Source organism: Bombus pyrosoma, linkage group LG8 (assembly GCF_014825855.1).
Source record: "Bombus pyrosoma isolate SC7728 linkage group LG8, ASM1482585v1, whole genome shotgun sequence".
In the NCBI taxonomy this organism is placed as follows: domain Eukaryota; kingdom Metazoa; phylum Arthropoda; class Insecta; order Hymenoptera; family Apidae; genus Bombus; species Bombus pyrosoma.
This window is the reverse complement of record NC_057777.1, coordinates 9567305-9582559: the sequence shown is the minus strand read 5'-3', so window position 1 is coordinate 9582559 and position 15255 is coordinate 9567305. Positions and strand designations below refer to the sequence as shown.

Genomic DNA, 15255 nt, shown 5'->3' with positions numbered 1-15255 from the left:
AAGAGGAGCGTGCGAAAAAGCGGCGAGCTCGTGCTGAACGAGGAAGATGGCGGGCTTGGTAAATCGTCTCACAATGGGAGGTCTTGCGCTGTCGATCGGCCTCTGTTTCGTCGTACCGAGTGCAGTCGTCGCCGCGCACGGACAGCATGAACATCTACTCCTTAGACGTGAGTGTGCTTCGTTATTCGTTCAAAGTCGTGATACGTATTCTTTAAATTCTATTATACTACGCGTAAAATATGTGACCGATTCGCGTTTCCGACACGTGTCCTTAATTTCTACGATGTTCCCAAGAATCTCAAGTTTTTCATAAAAATTTTGTATGCTGCGCATGGCAATTTGAAAAGGAATCTTTAACTTGAATTTGAATGTAAACACGAGCTTGAATTTGAATCCGAGTTAAATTTGTAAGTGACGGTTATCGCATACAAAGTATCAAAAAAAAAAAGAAAAAAGAGTGCGATATACTGTTTATCTACCCTATTAACGCGTACGTTTCAAGCCGAAGCAGAACGAACATTTGAAATATTGTATGCCGATTTATGTCATTACGGTTTTCAGCTATAATTCGATTCCACGTATCTCGAATTTTAATCGAATTAAATTGGCGTCGATGAGCTGTTTAAAGCGCGCTGTATCGCAGCTAATGAACTCGTCGAATGTAACGAAAGCCGAAAGAAAATCCGCTAGTGTACCGGTCTCGACGAGGTTTCTTCAGCGATAAGATCTCTAGATCTTGGGACGAGTGAATTTATAAGGAAAGTCTCGCGTGGTTTCGTTCCTTCATGACCGAGTGATCCTTTCTTCGGTTTCGTGGGGAAACACGAAGAGGCCGGATCTACGCTGCTGGTTCTCACAGTTAGGCGAATGTCGGCTTGGAACCGCACATAATTAAAGAACAAGGGTGGTCGTTCCCTCTTGTCGTCTGATATTTCGGTATAACGCACTGTTCTCTGAGCTGGACTGCAGCGTACGACTTAAACAAAGCTTGCTATTGCGTGAAACCCTATTATGAAGTCACACGTGACCTGGGAACAATGGCAGTATTTAACCCTCCAAAACGTATGACAAAATCTCAGATCTGTCTCCACGCGATTCTCGGCTATTTCTATACAAGGATGACTAATGTATCGTGACTGGTTTTGCTATATTACGATAGAAATCTCATTTCTTATATCTGCCTATAATATCAACGTTTAAGCTCGAATTATTGTTCTATTTTATCTTCTGATACAAAGTAATCAAAAGTTATATTTACAACTATTAAATACACCTACAGGCGTGATACTGACGCACTACCGATAAAAATAGTACCGAACAAATCTACTAATGCACATATAAGTTGCGCAATGACACAATCGTCAGGTTCTGGTAAATCATTACCGTAAGAATCGAATAAAATTTCTGAGAATCATCGGACGAATGCTACGTGACAACGATGAAAGGAACGAGACTCGATATACCTAACAGTGGCTTCTGTGTTTAAACGTACGACTATCGTTGTGTAATAGGCCGAAACTATGGAAGCGGAGCACGTTAAACTCGACCATCGATCGGTAACCTTCTAGTCGCAAGCGAATAAAAGACTTTGCGGTACTTATTACGAAATATTCGCCACAGATTCAGCATCGGGAGTTCAAATTGTAAAAGAGAATCAGCAAAAATTTCTGATAACGGTTCAACTTTATCGAACTAAAGAGAACGATAGATGTACGATCTTTATAATATCCTTATTTCCGCGCTGTTGCGCAAACATTGTCTAATTAAAGTTAACCGCGATCACATACTTTCGCAGTTGAATCATCGATTTAACGCATACTTATCATCGTTGGCATAGTGCAACCTGTTACGTGGTTACGGCGAAATACCGTATAATGGAGAGAGAACCTCTCGGATTAGATCGATTGTTCAGCGACCGTGGACTAGTGCACCGATGCAACGCGACGCGCGGTCATCGGCGGCCGAATTTAAAACAAACTTAACGTCTTGTTAACTCGTTACGATCGATTAATCGAGTTTAAAGTATGATCGATACCAACCGACCGCGTTTAACCCAATTTCATTCGCGATCGGTAAAACGCGCCCCACTTGCTTCCTGTAACAATGGCAACAAATCGCTTTCGCGAATCAAATCCATGCCGCGTATCGATTTGCCAACTTGAGTTAATCGCCTTTCCGAAACAGTCTAGAGAAGAGGTGATCAAATACCAAACGTGAATCCCTCTAAATTCATATCTGAAAACAGGGACCATAACTGTTGTAACTCCAATTAAAAAAGTTATGGTATAAGAATTTATATCTTAGTTTAAACGAATTTAGTTACCGTTAACCATCGTGGAATCAATTTCAACCATTTTCGATTCTTATTAATAGGAATTCGTATCTGATGTGAATAGTAAAATTGTAAATTGAAATTATCTTCAGTGATGATGGTTACCGGTAACTAAAAAGCGATCGAACAACGCTCGTAAATTAAATTAAACGAAATAACATTATTGGACGCTGTTCGAAAATTTTGACTGCCCAGAAGATCGGCACGGTCGACAAATACACCGCGAAGAACGATCGTCCTCGATGAGTCGGGGTTTGGCGATAATCACGAACAAGTATATACAACTGAAACGATGCCGTCATCGAATTTAACGTGAAGCAATAGAGCGGAGCTTCGTGGCCGAGTTGCGTAACGCGAATACGGTGAGAACGCACACAGAAGACCGTGAAGAGACGAGCCTAGCGGGCTGGCTAGAACGAGTCCGAGGAAGAAACGGGAGATCCTTCGCGGGACCATCGGGAATGACGATCATTCGGTTTGGGCTGATGAAACGACGCCGAGAGGAAGACGTTCCAACGGTGGTACGAGAATGACACCGATCAGAACGGTGGTCGGGATCTCGAGGCTCCTCGTCCTCGTACCCGTCACCGTCTGTGCAACCATTTCTTACGTCAACCAACAACTGCCGCGATGCAACGACCGAACACCACCTCCCCGTATGTATATGCGATGCTAGTCCCTTTGCGCTCGACCTCTGACCCTTATTTCGTCAGAAATTCGAACAATCCTTACGAACAGGTAGAAAATTGGCCCGTGTAAGCTGAATGACGTGTATGAAACGAAATTGGGTTGTACGCGACAATTATCAATGTGAAAATATTGAAGATTAGAGATTAAACTTGATTGTTTGAAGCAGGATGTGTAACGCTCATATGAATTTTTCAGAGACGTTGGCAAAGTGTCGATACGACGAAGACTGTATGAAGAATGCTTATTGTTGGAACCAGGAAGCCTGTCTGTGCAAAGACGGTTTTATCGTCTACAAAAATCGCACGCATCTGGAATGTCTCAAAGGTACACTTTTCAAATATTTCTCGTTACGTTATTATAAAACATATATAATAATATCTTACTAAATCCTAAAAGTCGAGGTATTCAAATTACATATGAAAAAGGAAATTCTTCATATTAAAGCGATGTATAGAACGACTTATAAAAACGTAAAACAGAAGTCACGAAAATTGATACGACGAAAGTAATATCAATGTCTATAACGTTAGTTTTATTACATAATTAAAATTTATTGTGCGCTTTCACTTCCAACATTATGTAACTTCACGCGTGTTTCTCCATGTCTGTGACATTTTTTAATCAATTGCCTAATCATCGATCGAATCGGATAAAAATAACCCCGATAAATTTTCGCGTCAATTTCAGCTAATCGAGTATAATCGAGTACATAAATAATTAAATATTTTCTTTGGAACGAACAACAGGAACCGATCGACCTGGATAAAAATTCTGATTAATCATCGTCCTCGTCGCTAAGTCGGAATCGGTGTCGCCGACCCCGGAAAACGTGATTCCACGGACATCTTTCTTCGTTCGTATTCTAAGCCGTCCCGTTCTCACGGTCTCATCGTCTTCTAGAGCGTGTCGTTCATCGTGCTCGTCGGTCCGACAAAACTGAGCTATATTTTCCCTGACTTCCCACGCGAAAGCTAGCTTCTAACGAAATCACGGAATCCATCAACGTCGAAATTGACTCGAGGAGAATTTGTTCACAGTGGCGAATGCTATCGGGGACCCCTGTGAAGTGGACATTCAATGTCAGGTGACCTTCGCCCCTTACTCGGAGTGCCGACAAAGGATCTGCCAGTGCTCCGACGGTTCTCACTACGTGGAAGGAAGGTGTTACGAGTCTGTAGGTGAGTGTACTCCACTTCCTGCGAAACGCTTCAGTTTCCTCTATCATTATCCATAATCAAATGCTATAATTATTTTTTCACCTTCGCACGCTCGATTCGAAGGTTAATTAACATATTTGTGCGACGTGATTTACACTGGCTACAAAATATATCGGCGTATGCCACTGTTTTTCAATGAAGCGTCTTTTTTTCATCGAGCTTTACATTTCGTTTTCATAGTATCAGCTATATTATATATTTGATCAATCGTACGAAAGCACTACTAAATCACACGAATCATTTTCTGTATTACCAAATTACTGTTATATTAAATTATTATTACCAAATTAAGTTTGTGGACATAATTTTCTTCTTCTCTTTCGTTGTCTCGGAAGAAAAACGCCGGTTATATCCACTTTGTTCATCAGACTAGTAAAGATTCCCTCAATACCAGCGATATTTCTCCTCCTTGTAAAGATGCTTTAATGTCTTTGAAAAAATTCCAAACTGTAGTATAGAAATGCTGATCGACACCAATTCTTGTTCAGGATTAGGACTTCCTTGTCAATCGCACCGGAATTGCTACATCAAAGACAGTTTCTGCGTGACAGGATTCTGTGCGTGTACCTTGAACTATCATGCGAATCCACGCAACGACGTTTGCATTCCAAGTATTGGTAAGCGTGCCACTTGTTACGTTGTATGCATGTATTTACGTAATAGTTGTGCTTGAACGGAGAAGAAAATCAAAGTGATCCGTGCGTGGCTTGACAGAGTTAGGTGGCAAATGTTCCAAAGATTACGATTGCATCGCGGAGAACTCGAGGTGCCTCGACTTCTGTACGTGCAAAGTGGATCATGTGCTATCGAGCGACGGCAAACGGTGTTTGAAAATTAGCGAATCCATCGGAGAACCGTGTCAAGAGAATTCTCAATGCCAGTTATTTCAAAGGGAGTCCGAGTGCGGACCTAATGGCAGATGCAGGTGTATCGAGTACTTCCATCAACGCGGTTCTATCTGTCTCAAAGATACGTGTGAGTACCGTTAGCGTCGCTTCATGGCGAATCAAAACTAATTCGACCGATGAATCGTCATTTTAGTGTTGAGTGACAGATGTCAAAGTCATAGAGAGTGTATTACCGAAACGTACAGGGACTCCAATTTCACCGAGGTGATGAACGTTGATTGTATAGATGGTATGAATTCATTTTAACGTTTGTCAACGAAGCAAAAGCTCGTAGGTATATCGCTTCTCAGAGTACCGATCTATTTTCCAGGCTTTTGCAAATGCGCCAAGGATTACATTATGGCAGAGGAACTGCACGATTGCATCCGATATAGCGACAACGGTAACAGTTCTCTTGTTCTTCATTGCAATTTATGAAACAAAGATTTTCATTTTTCATTTTGGATCGCATAACAAATGCATTTCATTCGTTTTCAGGCGCTGCGACAATTACAGAGTACTGGCAACAACTTCCTCTAGTTCTAAATTTTGTATTTTTTGCGAGTTTTTCATTGACTTTGTGAATAAGAGCGACACAGTCGCATATAGCGACTGAAAAGATATCATAGTCTTTCGCAGTTTTATCGAGTTATAATGGCGTTATTATTGTGCAACTATATTTATTCGAATGTTTTCTTTCATTGTAAATACGCTGCATTTGTGTAGATAGAGATGAACATATCGCTACCAAAGACAAATCCATTTTTTCCAACCGGTTCGTATTTATTTATATTACAAAAGGTTAATCGTTGTTCAACGTGTATTGACTCTCGTCCAGCGGAAGCTATGTTATTCTATCGAGCGTCGAATATTTTATTTTATGGCGATAAACCATCTATGTGACGACTAAAGTTACTGAAAAAATGAATTCGTTCATATATGTAGTTTGATAGAATAACAATACGTAAATTTCGAATTAAGCCAACCTCGTCGTTCAAGGGTTAACACAAACAATCGCGCAAAGATCAGACAGTTGCTTCTGTAGCAACACTATATCCGAACGAATGGCGACGAAAGCAAATTTATACGAAAATACATGCGTTGATGTACGATCTTTAGCCTCTAATTTGTTCCTCACATTTTTCAATATTTAATTAAACGACATTCTGCGTGCGAAATTCGACATTTCCCAGTCTTCTTTTATCATATCCGCAGCCTTTTCAGCGATCATATAAGCAGGCGCATTCGTATGACCTGTTATTATAGTAGGTATCACACTGGCATCCACAACTCTGAGACCATTGATCCCGTGCACCCGTAACCTATGATCCACCACACCCGAGTTCCTCCTTGGGCCCATCTTGCACGTTCCTACGAAATGACCTAGGGTCGTGCTCACGTGCCTCGAGACGCAAGCCCAGTACAGATCAGAACCAAACGAGACGTGTTTGCATCCTGGGAACGCGACTGGTAATAGCGTCACGTTGAAACGTTTGAAGGATTCAGTCGATGCGACATTTATAGCCTGAAATAGCAATGAAAAGTTAACTTTAGATCCTATTATCATATTAGTAGCGGTAACGATAGCAGAAAAAGAAGGAAGATGGGAAGAAACAGTAGGAGTAACCGTGACAGAGATGTACAATAAAAATGAATAGCTGTAAGGAAACTGTACGGTGGATGCGTTGGAAGCGGTGATTGTGAAACGCAAGATAAATAGCCGTGGCGATATCAAGATAAACATTACACTGAAAGTAACAACCTTTTTAATGCCTCGAACCATAGTTCTGAGATCATCTTCGTGATCATAGTAATTTATATCGAAAATAGGTCGGTCATGTGGATCACATGATTTCAAGGTAACTCTTCCCCTACTTTTTGGCTGTAAGAGTACCGGGACGATGGAAAAGGCGTCAAAACCTTCGTAACCGGCGAACACTTCTTTGTAAAATTCGTCCGTTAAACCGAGAAGTCCCCTGTAACTGCCCGATATATCACCGGTTAGAGCACTTATACCTAAAACCAGTTCAATGTCGGGGACGTCTGCCCCTTTGCTTCCCCGCGAAGTCGGACGTGGATAATCTTTCAAGTAATCCGAATTTACATTGATGGAAGTTATATTCGGAGGCAAAGAGACTAAAAAACGAAAGTAGTAACTTTAACGTAGTTATCGTTCAAATTGTTAATCGCCATTTAACGTACATAGCTCGAGGAATTTGTTTACCGTTACCTCTCTTGTCGTTGTATCTCTTCGAGCGCGTTTTACTGTGAAAATTGCTAGTATTAACTTGCAACTTCTTGACTAGATTCTTTGGATAATCCTGTTTCGTATCGATAAAGGCGAGACACTCGGCTCCTCCGGGCAACGTCAATGGCCCGGTCCCTTTAACGAAATAGTCAACGGTGTTGGCTAGATTCGAAGCTAGCCGAGGTTCGACTATGGTCACGCTCTCGTTTACGAGAAAAGTCAGTGCCGACATGCTGACGTGATCTTGAAGATTATATCCAACCGGTAGATCCTCGATTACATGGATACCTAAAGACTCGAGATGACTTTTCGGCCCTATTCCCGAGAGCATCAACAATTGTGGCGAGTTCAGGGTACCTAAATAATAAATACACGAGTAAGAGACGTTAACGAAGAGTTTTCGCAACAGTTTCGCGACCATAAGGAATATTAAGAAATATTAGCAGCTCTTCCAGGGTACCTGCTGAAAGTATTATTTCCTTTTTAGCAGAGACAAACAATGGTTTGCCATTCTTAATGAATTCTACACCCACGGCTGTTTTCGTCTTTGGATCGACGAAGATCTTCGTTACTTTTGATAATTTGGAGAGATGCAAGTTCTTCCTGAGTCGAATAGGTCTTAAGAAAGCTTTGTTAGCACTGACCCTGTGTCCGTTTCGTAGATGAACCTGAACCGTAGAGAAGCCAATAAGACTGTCGCTGTTGTAATCAATTACATCATATCCTAGTTCTTCGCCAGCTTGGAGAAAACATTCTCTTAGAGGAGAGACGTACGACGGAGACGTCACGTCAAGATATCCTCCGCGGCCATGGTACCTGATGAGAAAAACCGTGTCAGAAGAACAATGTCGTAATCGAATTTAATCGGTAAACGAATTTAATGTAAGTAACATTATCACGTTGTTTCTCAAGTTCTCTTAAAACGTTTGTTAAGCAAACATTGAACTAGCACATATTCCATAGTCACTTTCTAGTATTCGCGAGTTCATTTGCAGGTATCTTCAATTAGTATATTTTACCATGGATATGTTTATTATTAACACTTTACCGACCGCTAGCAATTCAGCAACATACGCCCGTCCGTCCGGCATCTCAGGCGCAGATTTTCCCTGGCGCCAGCTCGGTTTAGACTCTCCAATATCATTCTTTTCGTTGATCGCGAACGGTGAGTTTTTCAAAATGGTATAAAACCGTGAAAGCTTAAAAAGCAACGCAACTGATGCAACTGAGCAAGGTACCTTAGTATTAAATAACAAATTACTGCTCAAATAACGAGAAAGATTGTCGGCGACGAAAAGCCGATTAATAGGCTATCGGTCGGAAAAGCGTTAACTGATATCTTGCTGTCGTTTTGTTCGTAGATTCGACTGTTGCGTTATTAGTACGAAAATGCAGATGAAAGATTTTCAAGACTATTCACAGTGTAGTACGAGAAACTCAAAGTCAAATATAACAAGCTATAAATTTCACATTTTAACTCTAATATGTTTTCTGAATCATTTTCGAGCCAATCGTATTTTTCTACGATCTGTCAACAAATTTATTTAGCTTAAGCTTCAAGGAAAATGAAAGAAGTTGCAAGAAATTTATAAGCAATCTTGGGGCCAAGGACGTAATTATTTTCCAAATCGTTCATTATGAATTCTTCGTTCTTTCATTTTATTATACGCTCAAAGGGTAAACTTGATACGGTACCTAATGTCTTGATCCAGAAGCTTGCAGTTCTCCGATTTGATAAAATACGGTAACACATCCTGATAACTCCATCCTGGATTACCTTGTGCAGCCCAAGCGTCATAATCCGCGGGCGATCCCCTCGAATATATCATGAAATTCACCACCGAGCTACCACCAACAGCTCTTCCTCCTGGCAAATTGCAACGACCCTCGTTCATCGATAAACAGTAACCGCCAGACCCATCGGCGTTTCGGGGTCTTGGTTCGCTTTTATGCAATCGGACATAGTCCGTGATATGCAAAACTGAAGCTAGCAATGGTATATCTGTAACAAAGATCTCGTCCTTGCCCTCCTCTAGCAACAGTACATTCCAATTAGAATTTTCTGTCAGACGATTTGTCACTACTGATCCGGCAGAACCAGCTCCAATTACGATGAAATCGTATTCCTTGGACATAGATATTTCATCGGTGACAAAGTCATTGTCCACGGTTGGTATTTCGGTGAAAAATTGGTATACAGTCTCTAGTATGGCGGGAGGAAGAATACATTGCACGGAGGACAAGAACAAAACAAATGTCAACAATCTTAACATCATTTATCAGGGATTCAGTGAATTCAAGCGATGACGAAACCGATTTCTTTGTGTACCCGGTGCGCGTATGATTGAGAAAATAAAACATTCGTAGAAATAATCACTTATATCACTTTGACACTTGTCACAGAAAATTTGAAACGCTTGAATTGAAACTTTAATAGAGACTTAAAAACTCGTGTGTTTCTAATGTAAATATAACCAAATTGTGAGGAAACACCTCGTAGCTTCCCATCGTCATCGACTTGCGCGATCTTTGTGCTTCGTCACCTCGAAACGAATTTGCTCGACACGATCGACGTCTGGCACGAGAGACACCTGGAATTCTTGATAGCGTTTGTATAGTCAAGGTATAATGACGCGAGTAAGAGTACGAGATGAATATCAATACCCACCTACTGGATGGAAGCTCCTCCAAAGAGATCGATGATATAAATTAAAGGAGCGATTCATTACGAGAAATGCCGCATCTGTTATCGCTAATTTATTAATAGGCTTGATATTTATGAAGAAACATATTTCATTGGAATATTCAGATTTAGTTTCATAACGAACGTTTCTTTATAGAAATATTAAATACCGTTTGAGAATACAAATTATACGAAGTTGATATCACAAAAAACCATGTAAAAGTAGGGCATCTTGAAGATGACGTCAGTCATTCATCGAGTTTTTCCTAAAGTGCATTTATCATATTTATCATATTTGAATGAATGAATCAAGTAAAAACTAAAGACAACTCAAGTAAAAACAATGAAAGATAGTGTAAAGATAATTTTGAAGAATAAGGACTACACTAGTCCGCAAAATTTATAACATGTGTACAGGAAATATTTCCGAAGATGTGCAACATTTGCAATTTAACTTGTAAGAAGACAGATGGTTTTGCGCGGAATATAACTCTTTCCTTCATATAGTCGTATCGATCATAAAAGTATTTTCTTTCTTATACTGAAATATTATTTATACAAATTTTAATATTCGGTTTTGGTTCAGTATTTACATATGACATTTTATACTGTAAACTTTTAGTTTCAAAGTTTGATGATCGTTTTACATCTTATTTGCAAGTAAAATAAGAAAAGGAATCCGCAGGATAAAGTTTCTTCATTTCCGAACTATGATATGGTAGAAATCCTTTGATTCGACATTAGTCAATGATGTAACCACCGACGGTCACGTCTATCCTGTCTGTTAATTAATTAATTATTTAATTATTAATCATTGATTTAATTTTAATTCTAATCGCTAATGTCGTAATCCTATCTTATACTGTATCGATAACGTTGCATGTGTCGCGAAAATGATAAACATGTCGCATCAAATTTATTCTTACGTTTCATTCGTGTTTTTTAAAATCTATATCAAGTTTGATGATCGAATTAAATATAATTTCTAAACTTACAGCTCCTAAACTTTCCAATATATACATCTAATACTATAGCGAAAGCGCGCCAAATCTCTAGTAGCTCTACCTAGCGTGTTTAAAAGAAAGTGCAGTTGAATGTATCTTAAAAGCGCGGTAAGAAACGAAAAATTGCGTGGTATTTATATGCGAAATTAAATATCTACTAACATTACTCTTATAGCCAAAAATAAAGTTCCAAATTATTTCAGTGTTTCGTGTTTAATCGGATGTGCTCACGAATATGGAGTTTTTGTGTGAAGTTGCGTATAATTAATGATTTCATTAATAATATGACCATCATAACCTCGTTAGTCAGACATGGACGCTGTTATCACCACCGTGTGTTTGTGTCGAAAGGATATTTCGCGTTAATTTTAAATGCTGAATATCGACATAAGTAATTTTAAATGCTGAGTATTAATTTAGACGAAATAAAAGAGTATGACGCACGATACACAGGCATGTTTCGTATCGTGTTTCGAGTTTCGAGAAATTGGCGAAGAAAATTGGGCCAATGAAGAAGTAAGTAATTTGGTTGTTCGATCGTTAGTTTCGGAGTTTCAAGTTTCGAGGTATGTTGTTCGAATTTGGCTCACCAGACGTTTGGCAATTTTCAGAGTGTTCCAGAAAGCAAAGTCTTTTCCCGAAGGATGACCGAGTCAGCGAAGAAGAATCGGGAGTGAAGTAAAGTGGAAAGCCTTTTAACAGGGAATGCTGGCATGTGGGGTCACAGGGTAGATACGATCGAGCTTCCTTCCAGTGGCTGGCTGGTGGGGTGTTTTTCACGGGGCGTGGAAATAAGGGACGAGAATCGGTTCCTACGGTAGCGATGACTTCGAGACGCCGCAGAACATTTTCGAACTCTCGTTACATACTCTCTATGCAACTTGGTTAATCTACTTTAGGTAATCTAGATAATGTAGGTGCTTTAGATAATCAAATTTAGTCGCGCTTATTACGTTATCATCGAATAACAAAGGTTCGCGAAGGGAAACTAAACTTTGTATATCGTATTAATGAGGCTGGCGGCGATGCGAGGTTAAATACAAGGGAAATTGGCGAGACTCGCGGGTCCTCGTAAGAGCAACTTGCTCGAAAACTTGCGACGGGGAGAATATCGAAGGGCCATCGCTAGTCGGTGGTGGGAGAAGTAGAGCACATCGGCACCAGGATAAGGGACAGCGGGTTCAGGAAAACGCGCAGCCGCAAAAGAGCAGGGTGGGAAGGCTGACAGTTTGGAGGTCTTTCAGGGGTGGTCTGTCAGTTTACCGGATGACCGCGTGAGCGCGCTGCCGCGCAAGACCAACCCTCTATTCGCGCTACATCCGGCGAACGTGACTGATCGTGTTCGATTCGCTACCGTTGGAAAACAGTCGGGTTTTGTCGCTCGGCCAATGGTACGCGATCTCCGTACGTATTCTTTATCTCGTCGCGTTTTTCTTATCACGGATCTTTTTCGATCATTCGTTCCTATACTTATCCGTTAACGTGCTACAATTGACGGCTTAGAAAGTCACCATCTATCGACCGCCGTCACTGACCGGTCCGTCTTTTCGCTCTTTTCTTCGTTCTTCACACCGTACCGACCGTATTCCTACCGCTGCACTTTGGATCCTGTTCCCTCTCGATCCGATCGAGCCGTTCTCATCTTGCGCGACCCTGTGACTCTGCGCAGTTTTCGTGACCGTAAACCCCTCGCAGCAAGAAGAGCATCATGCTACATCGTTCTCCTGCGGCCACCGAATAGCAAATTAATTCGAAAAAAGGAAACAGAGAAAAGGGTCAAAGAAGAAAAATAAAAGCGAGAAAGCGAGTAAGAGGAACGGAGCGGGGAGAGAGAGGGGGAGGGGAGGAGAGATTCCTTTCCTCGAATAGTGTGTAGTGTATTCTTGGTGGATGGTATCGCAAGGATCGGTAGCTAGTTCGTGATGGGGGTGGCAACCAGTTTATCAGACGTAGTCAGTACAAGAAGTCCACCAGGAAGATAATGCAGATAAATGCCTCCGGAGGGAAGAGCGGACAAGTAACAGAGGATTATATGTTGTCAGGTACGTGTATATATTCTTTTTTTCCTGTTTTTTTTTCTTTTGCGCTGTCACTGCGCGCATACGGGCATGTCTCTGTATGCGAGCGTGTATTTGTTCGAATATCTACACTCGTGTACGTTTTTACATGCATCGTTTGAACAAGTAATAAATGTGTACGGACGTATACGTACACACGCGACATACGTACCCGCGTGTATGTGCATTGGCACACCTATATACGTACAGTTTGAGGCAGGACATGAAACTTTTACGAAATCTATCTGAAATCTTTATTGTATATCGAGGTAACTTGCAGCACGCCAACCTGCTGAAACATCTATTGTATTTTTACGTGCAAACTTGAATTTGGATTGCCTGATACTTGTACAATATAATATAGACATCCTCGCGTGTTTCACTTTCTTTGACTATCGTTCGTCTGCGAGAGCAGCATCGTTTCGTTTATCGTCTATTAGATTCACTTCTCGTAGATTCGTAGGAAACGAGCTGGCAGAGAGTGGTGTTTATTATCGCCGTAGTTCACCTTATCTTTGTTGTACCGTGAAACGGACGCTCGGTTCGTTTCGTGACGAAATCGAACGCGACAAAGAACGATAGACGGTAACGTGACCGATGACATTAGCTTCGGCAACTAAGTAACTGAAAAATCGCAAACATACGTTGCAGCAGGAGTATCATTAATCGACCGATCTCGACCTCGACTGTAACCTCGATTCAAGGTTTTACATACATTCAGGAGTGCTCGGTGTTGTATTTACCTTCGTAATGCCTCTTCACAAAGGAAAAGTACGTAATATTGCTTCTATAGTACGGTGTAAAGCACGAATTGTATTATTCACAACGCGGGACGTGGATGCGGTTGTTAACTATAGGTATCTACCTTCGCATCGCGGAATAGTTTTTATCGAAGCGTTCCATAAATGAATCGAATCGGCCTCAATAACGAATTAACATAGCAACGAGAGCCAAGTTGTTTCGAAATGTTTGTTCAACGATACGAAAACCTTTCTCGAGTATGTATGTATATATGTATGTATGTATATGTATGCTGGCAAGTGGAGGATCTTTCAGTCAAGGAAACGATCGATCAGATATTGTATTAACCTTTTCGTCGTCGAATAGATGGTTCCTTGTATTCACGATTAGCTCTTTGTCCAAGATTTCATTCGGCAACGTTTGCGCTATGTTAAAGGTCTCGATGCGCGTACCTATTTACGTACGTTGCATATTTTTGTAAACGTATTCGCGACTATCCTCGACATAAAATATTCGCGCATTGAAATTTTTACTTAATTCGATTTGGCTGTCAAATCATGCTCGTATATCAAATGCGACGTGTCAATCAAAAGTGTCGTGTACATTGTACACTGAAGGTTAGGTAGCGAACGCGCGTGGGCTTAATACAAAAGATAGCGGAAGGATGAAATTACAAAGCACAGCTTGCAGACTGAAGGTGTGGTATGTGCGGATATGTGGAACATGAGATTCCGAGATCCCAGGATTCTGAATTCCTTGCGGCATATGTAAGATATCCTACGTGGAAGAATTAATACCGGATGTCTCGTAGCTGAAAATTCAAACGTATATACAGCCGGCGTTTCCATTCTATGAACTGTATTTTATATTTCTTCTCGATTCCCTTTTTAATGAGAACCTTTCTGAATATACTGTCTTTCCTCTTCGTTATTATTTCTGATGTATTCGGGAGATAAAAGAGTTTCTTTTTTTATGAGAAATTCTGCTGAAACAGAATTAACATTACGCTGTTTCAGGTTTGATGTAATTGATATAAGAAGTTTAAAGAATAAATTTATTATAGATAAAGAAATTCGTTCTTCAGTTTCTTTCAATCAACGATAATTAGCATAAATTGCGAATCAATCATCTTGTTTCCGTGTTCTTTACCGCGAGGTTTTTATCGAAAACGTTCGTTCTAGCGGAAAATAGAAAAAGTTGGATCGTTTCTAAATAATAGACGATGCTCGCAGTTCCGTTCGGCTCGAAACTTCGCCTAACTTTACATAGCATCCTGACTGACGGGGAGAAAGAATCGGAAAAGAAATCAGATCAATGGGGAAAAAAAACTTTGGTTAATTCGTGATATGTTCTCGCGTTGGATGGCGTTCGCGCGTCGTTTTATCGAGAGAGAATC

The 15255-nt window shown here is 40.6% G+C and overlaps 3 protein-coding genes across 9 annotated transcripts in view; 2 read left to right on the top strand and 1 right to left on the bottom strand.

Moving 5' to 3' along the window:
* The first annotated feature begins 28 nt into the window (after window positions 1–28).
* On the top strand, window positions 29–6309 carry LOC122570028 (rh5-interacting protein-like). Of its 5 annotated transcripts, none has more exons than XM_043731835.1 (9): window positions 39–167; window positions 2528–2988; window positions 3218–3346; window positions 4060–4200; window positions 4728–4856; window positions 4954–5214; window positions 5281–5376; window positions 5458–5529; window positions 5625–6309. In XM_043731835.1, exons 2-9 carry the CDS (start codon window positions 2862–2864, stop codon window positions 5708–5710), a joined length of 1041 nt encoding a protein of 346 aa, XP_043587770.1. In that variant the 5' UTR covers window positions 39–167; window positions 2528–2861; the 3' UTR covers window positions 5711–6309. The 5 variants fall into 5 exon arrangements, with proteins under 5 accessions (XP_043587774.1, XP_043587770.1, XP_043587773.1 ...); XM_043731838.1 differs by having other exon boundaries at window positions 59–167; window positions 2531–2988; XM_043731836.1 differs by lacking the exon at window positions 39–167 and adding an exon at window positions 178–407.
* Window positions 5885–9921, bottom strand: LOC122570021 (glucose dehydrogenase [FAD, quinone]-like). The gene is made up of 5 exons (XM_043731823.1): window positions 9070–9921; window positions 7835–8190; window positions 7357–7731; window positions 6889–7262; window positions 5885–6651 (listed from the first exon to the last, which is right to left on the bottom strand). The coding sequence occupies exons 1-5, from the start codon at window positions 9648–9650 to the stop codon at window positions 6277–6279; spliced, it is 2061 nt and encodes a 686-aa protein (XP_043587758.1). The 5' UTR covers window positions 9651–9921; the 3' UTR covers window positions 5885–6276.
* A 1514-nt stretch (window positions 9922–11435) lies between these two features.
* Window positions 11436–15255, top strand: part of LOC122570017 (gamma-aminobutyric acid type B receptor subunit 2) — an 87428-nt gene continuing 83608 nt past the window's right edge. For 2 of the 3 annotated variants that reach the window (XM_043731814.1, XM_043731813.1), the window contains exons 1-2: window positions 11437–11577; window positions 11673–13103. The gene's annotated coding sequence lies outside the window, so the exon portion shown is untranslated. Of the gene's footprint in view, window positions 11578–11672; window positions 13104–15255 lie in introns of all 3 variants that reach the window. The other variant, XM_043731815.1, reaches the window with a different exon arrangement.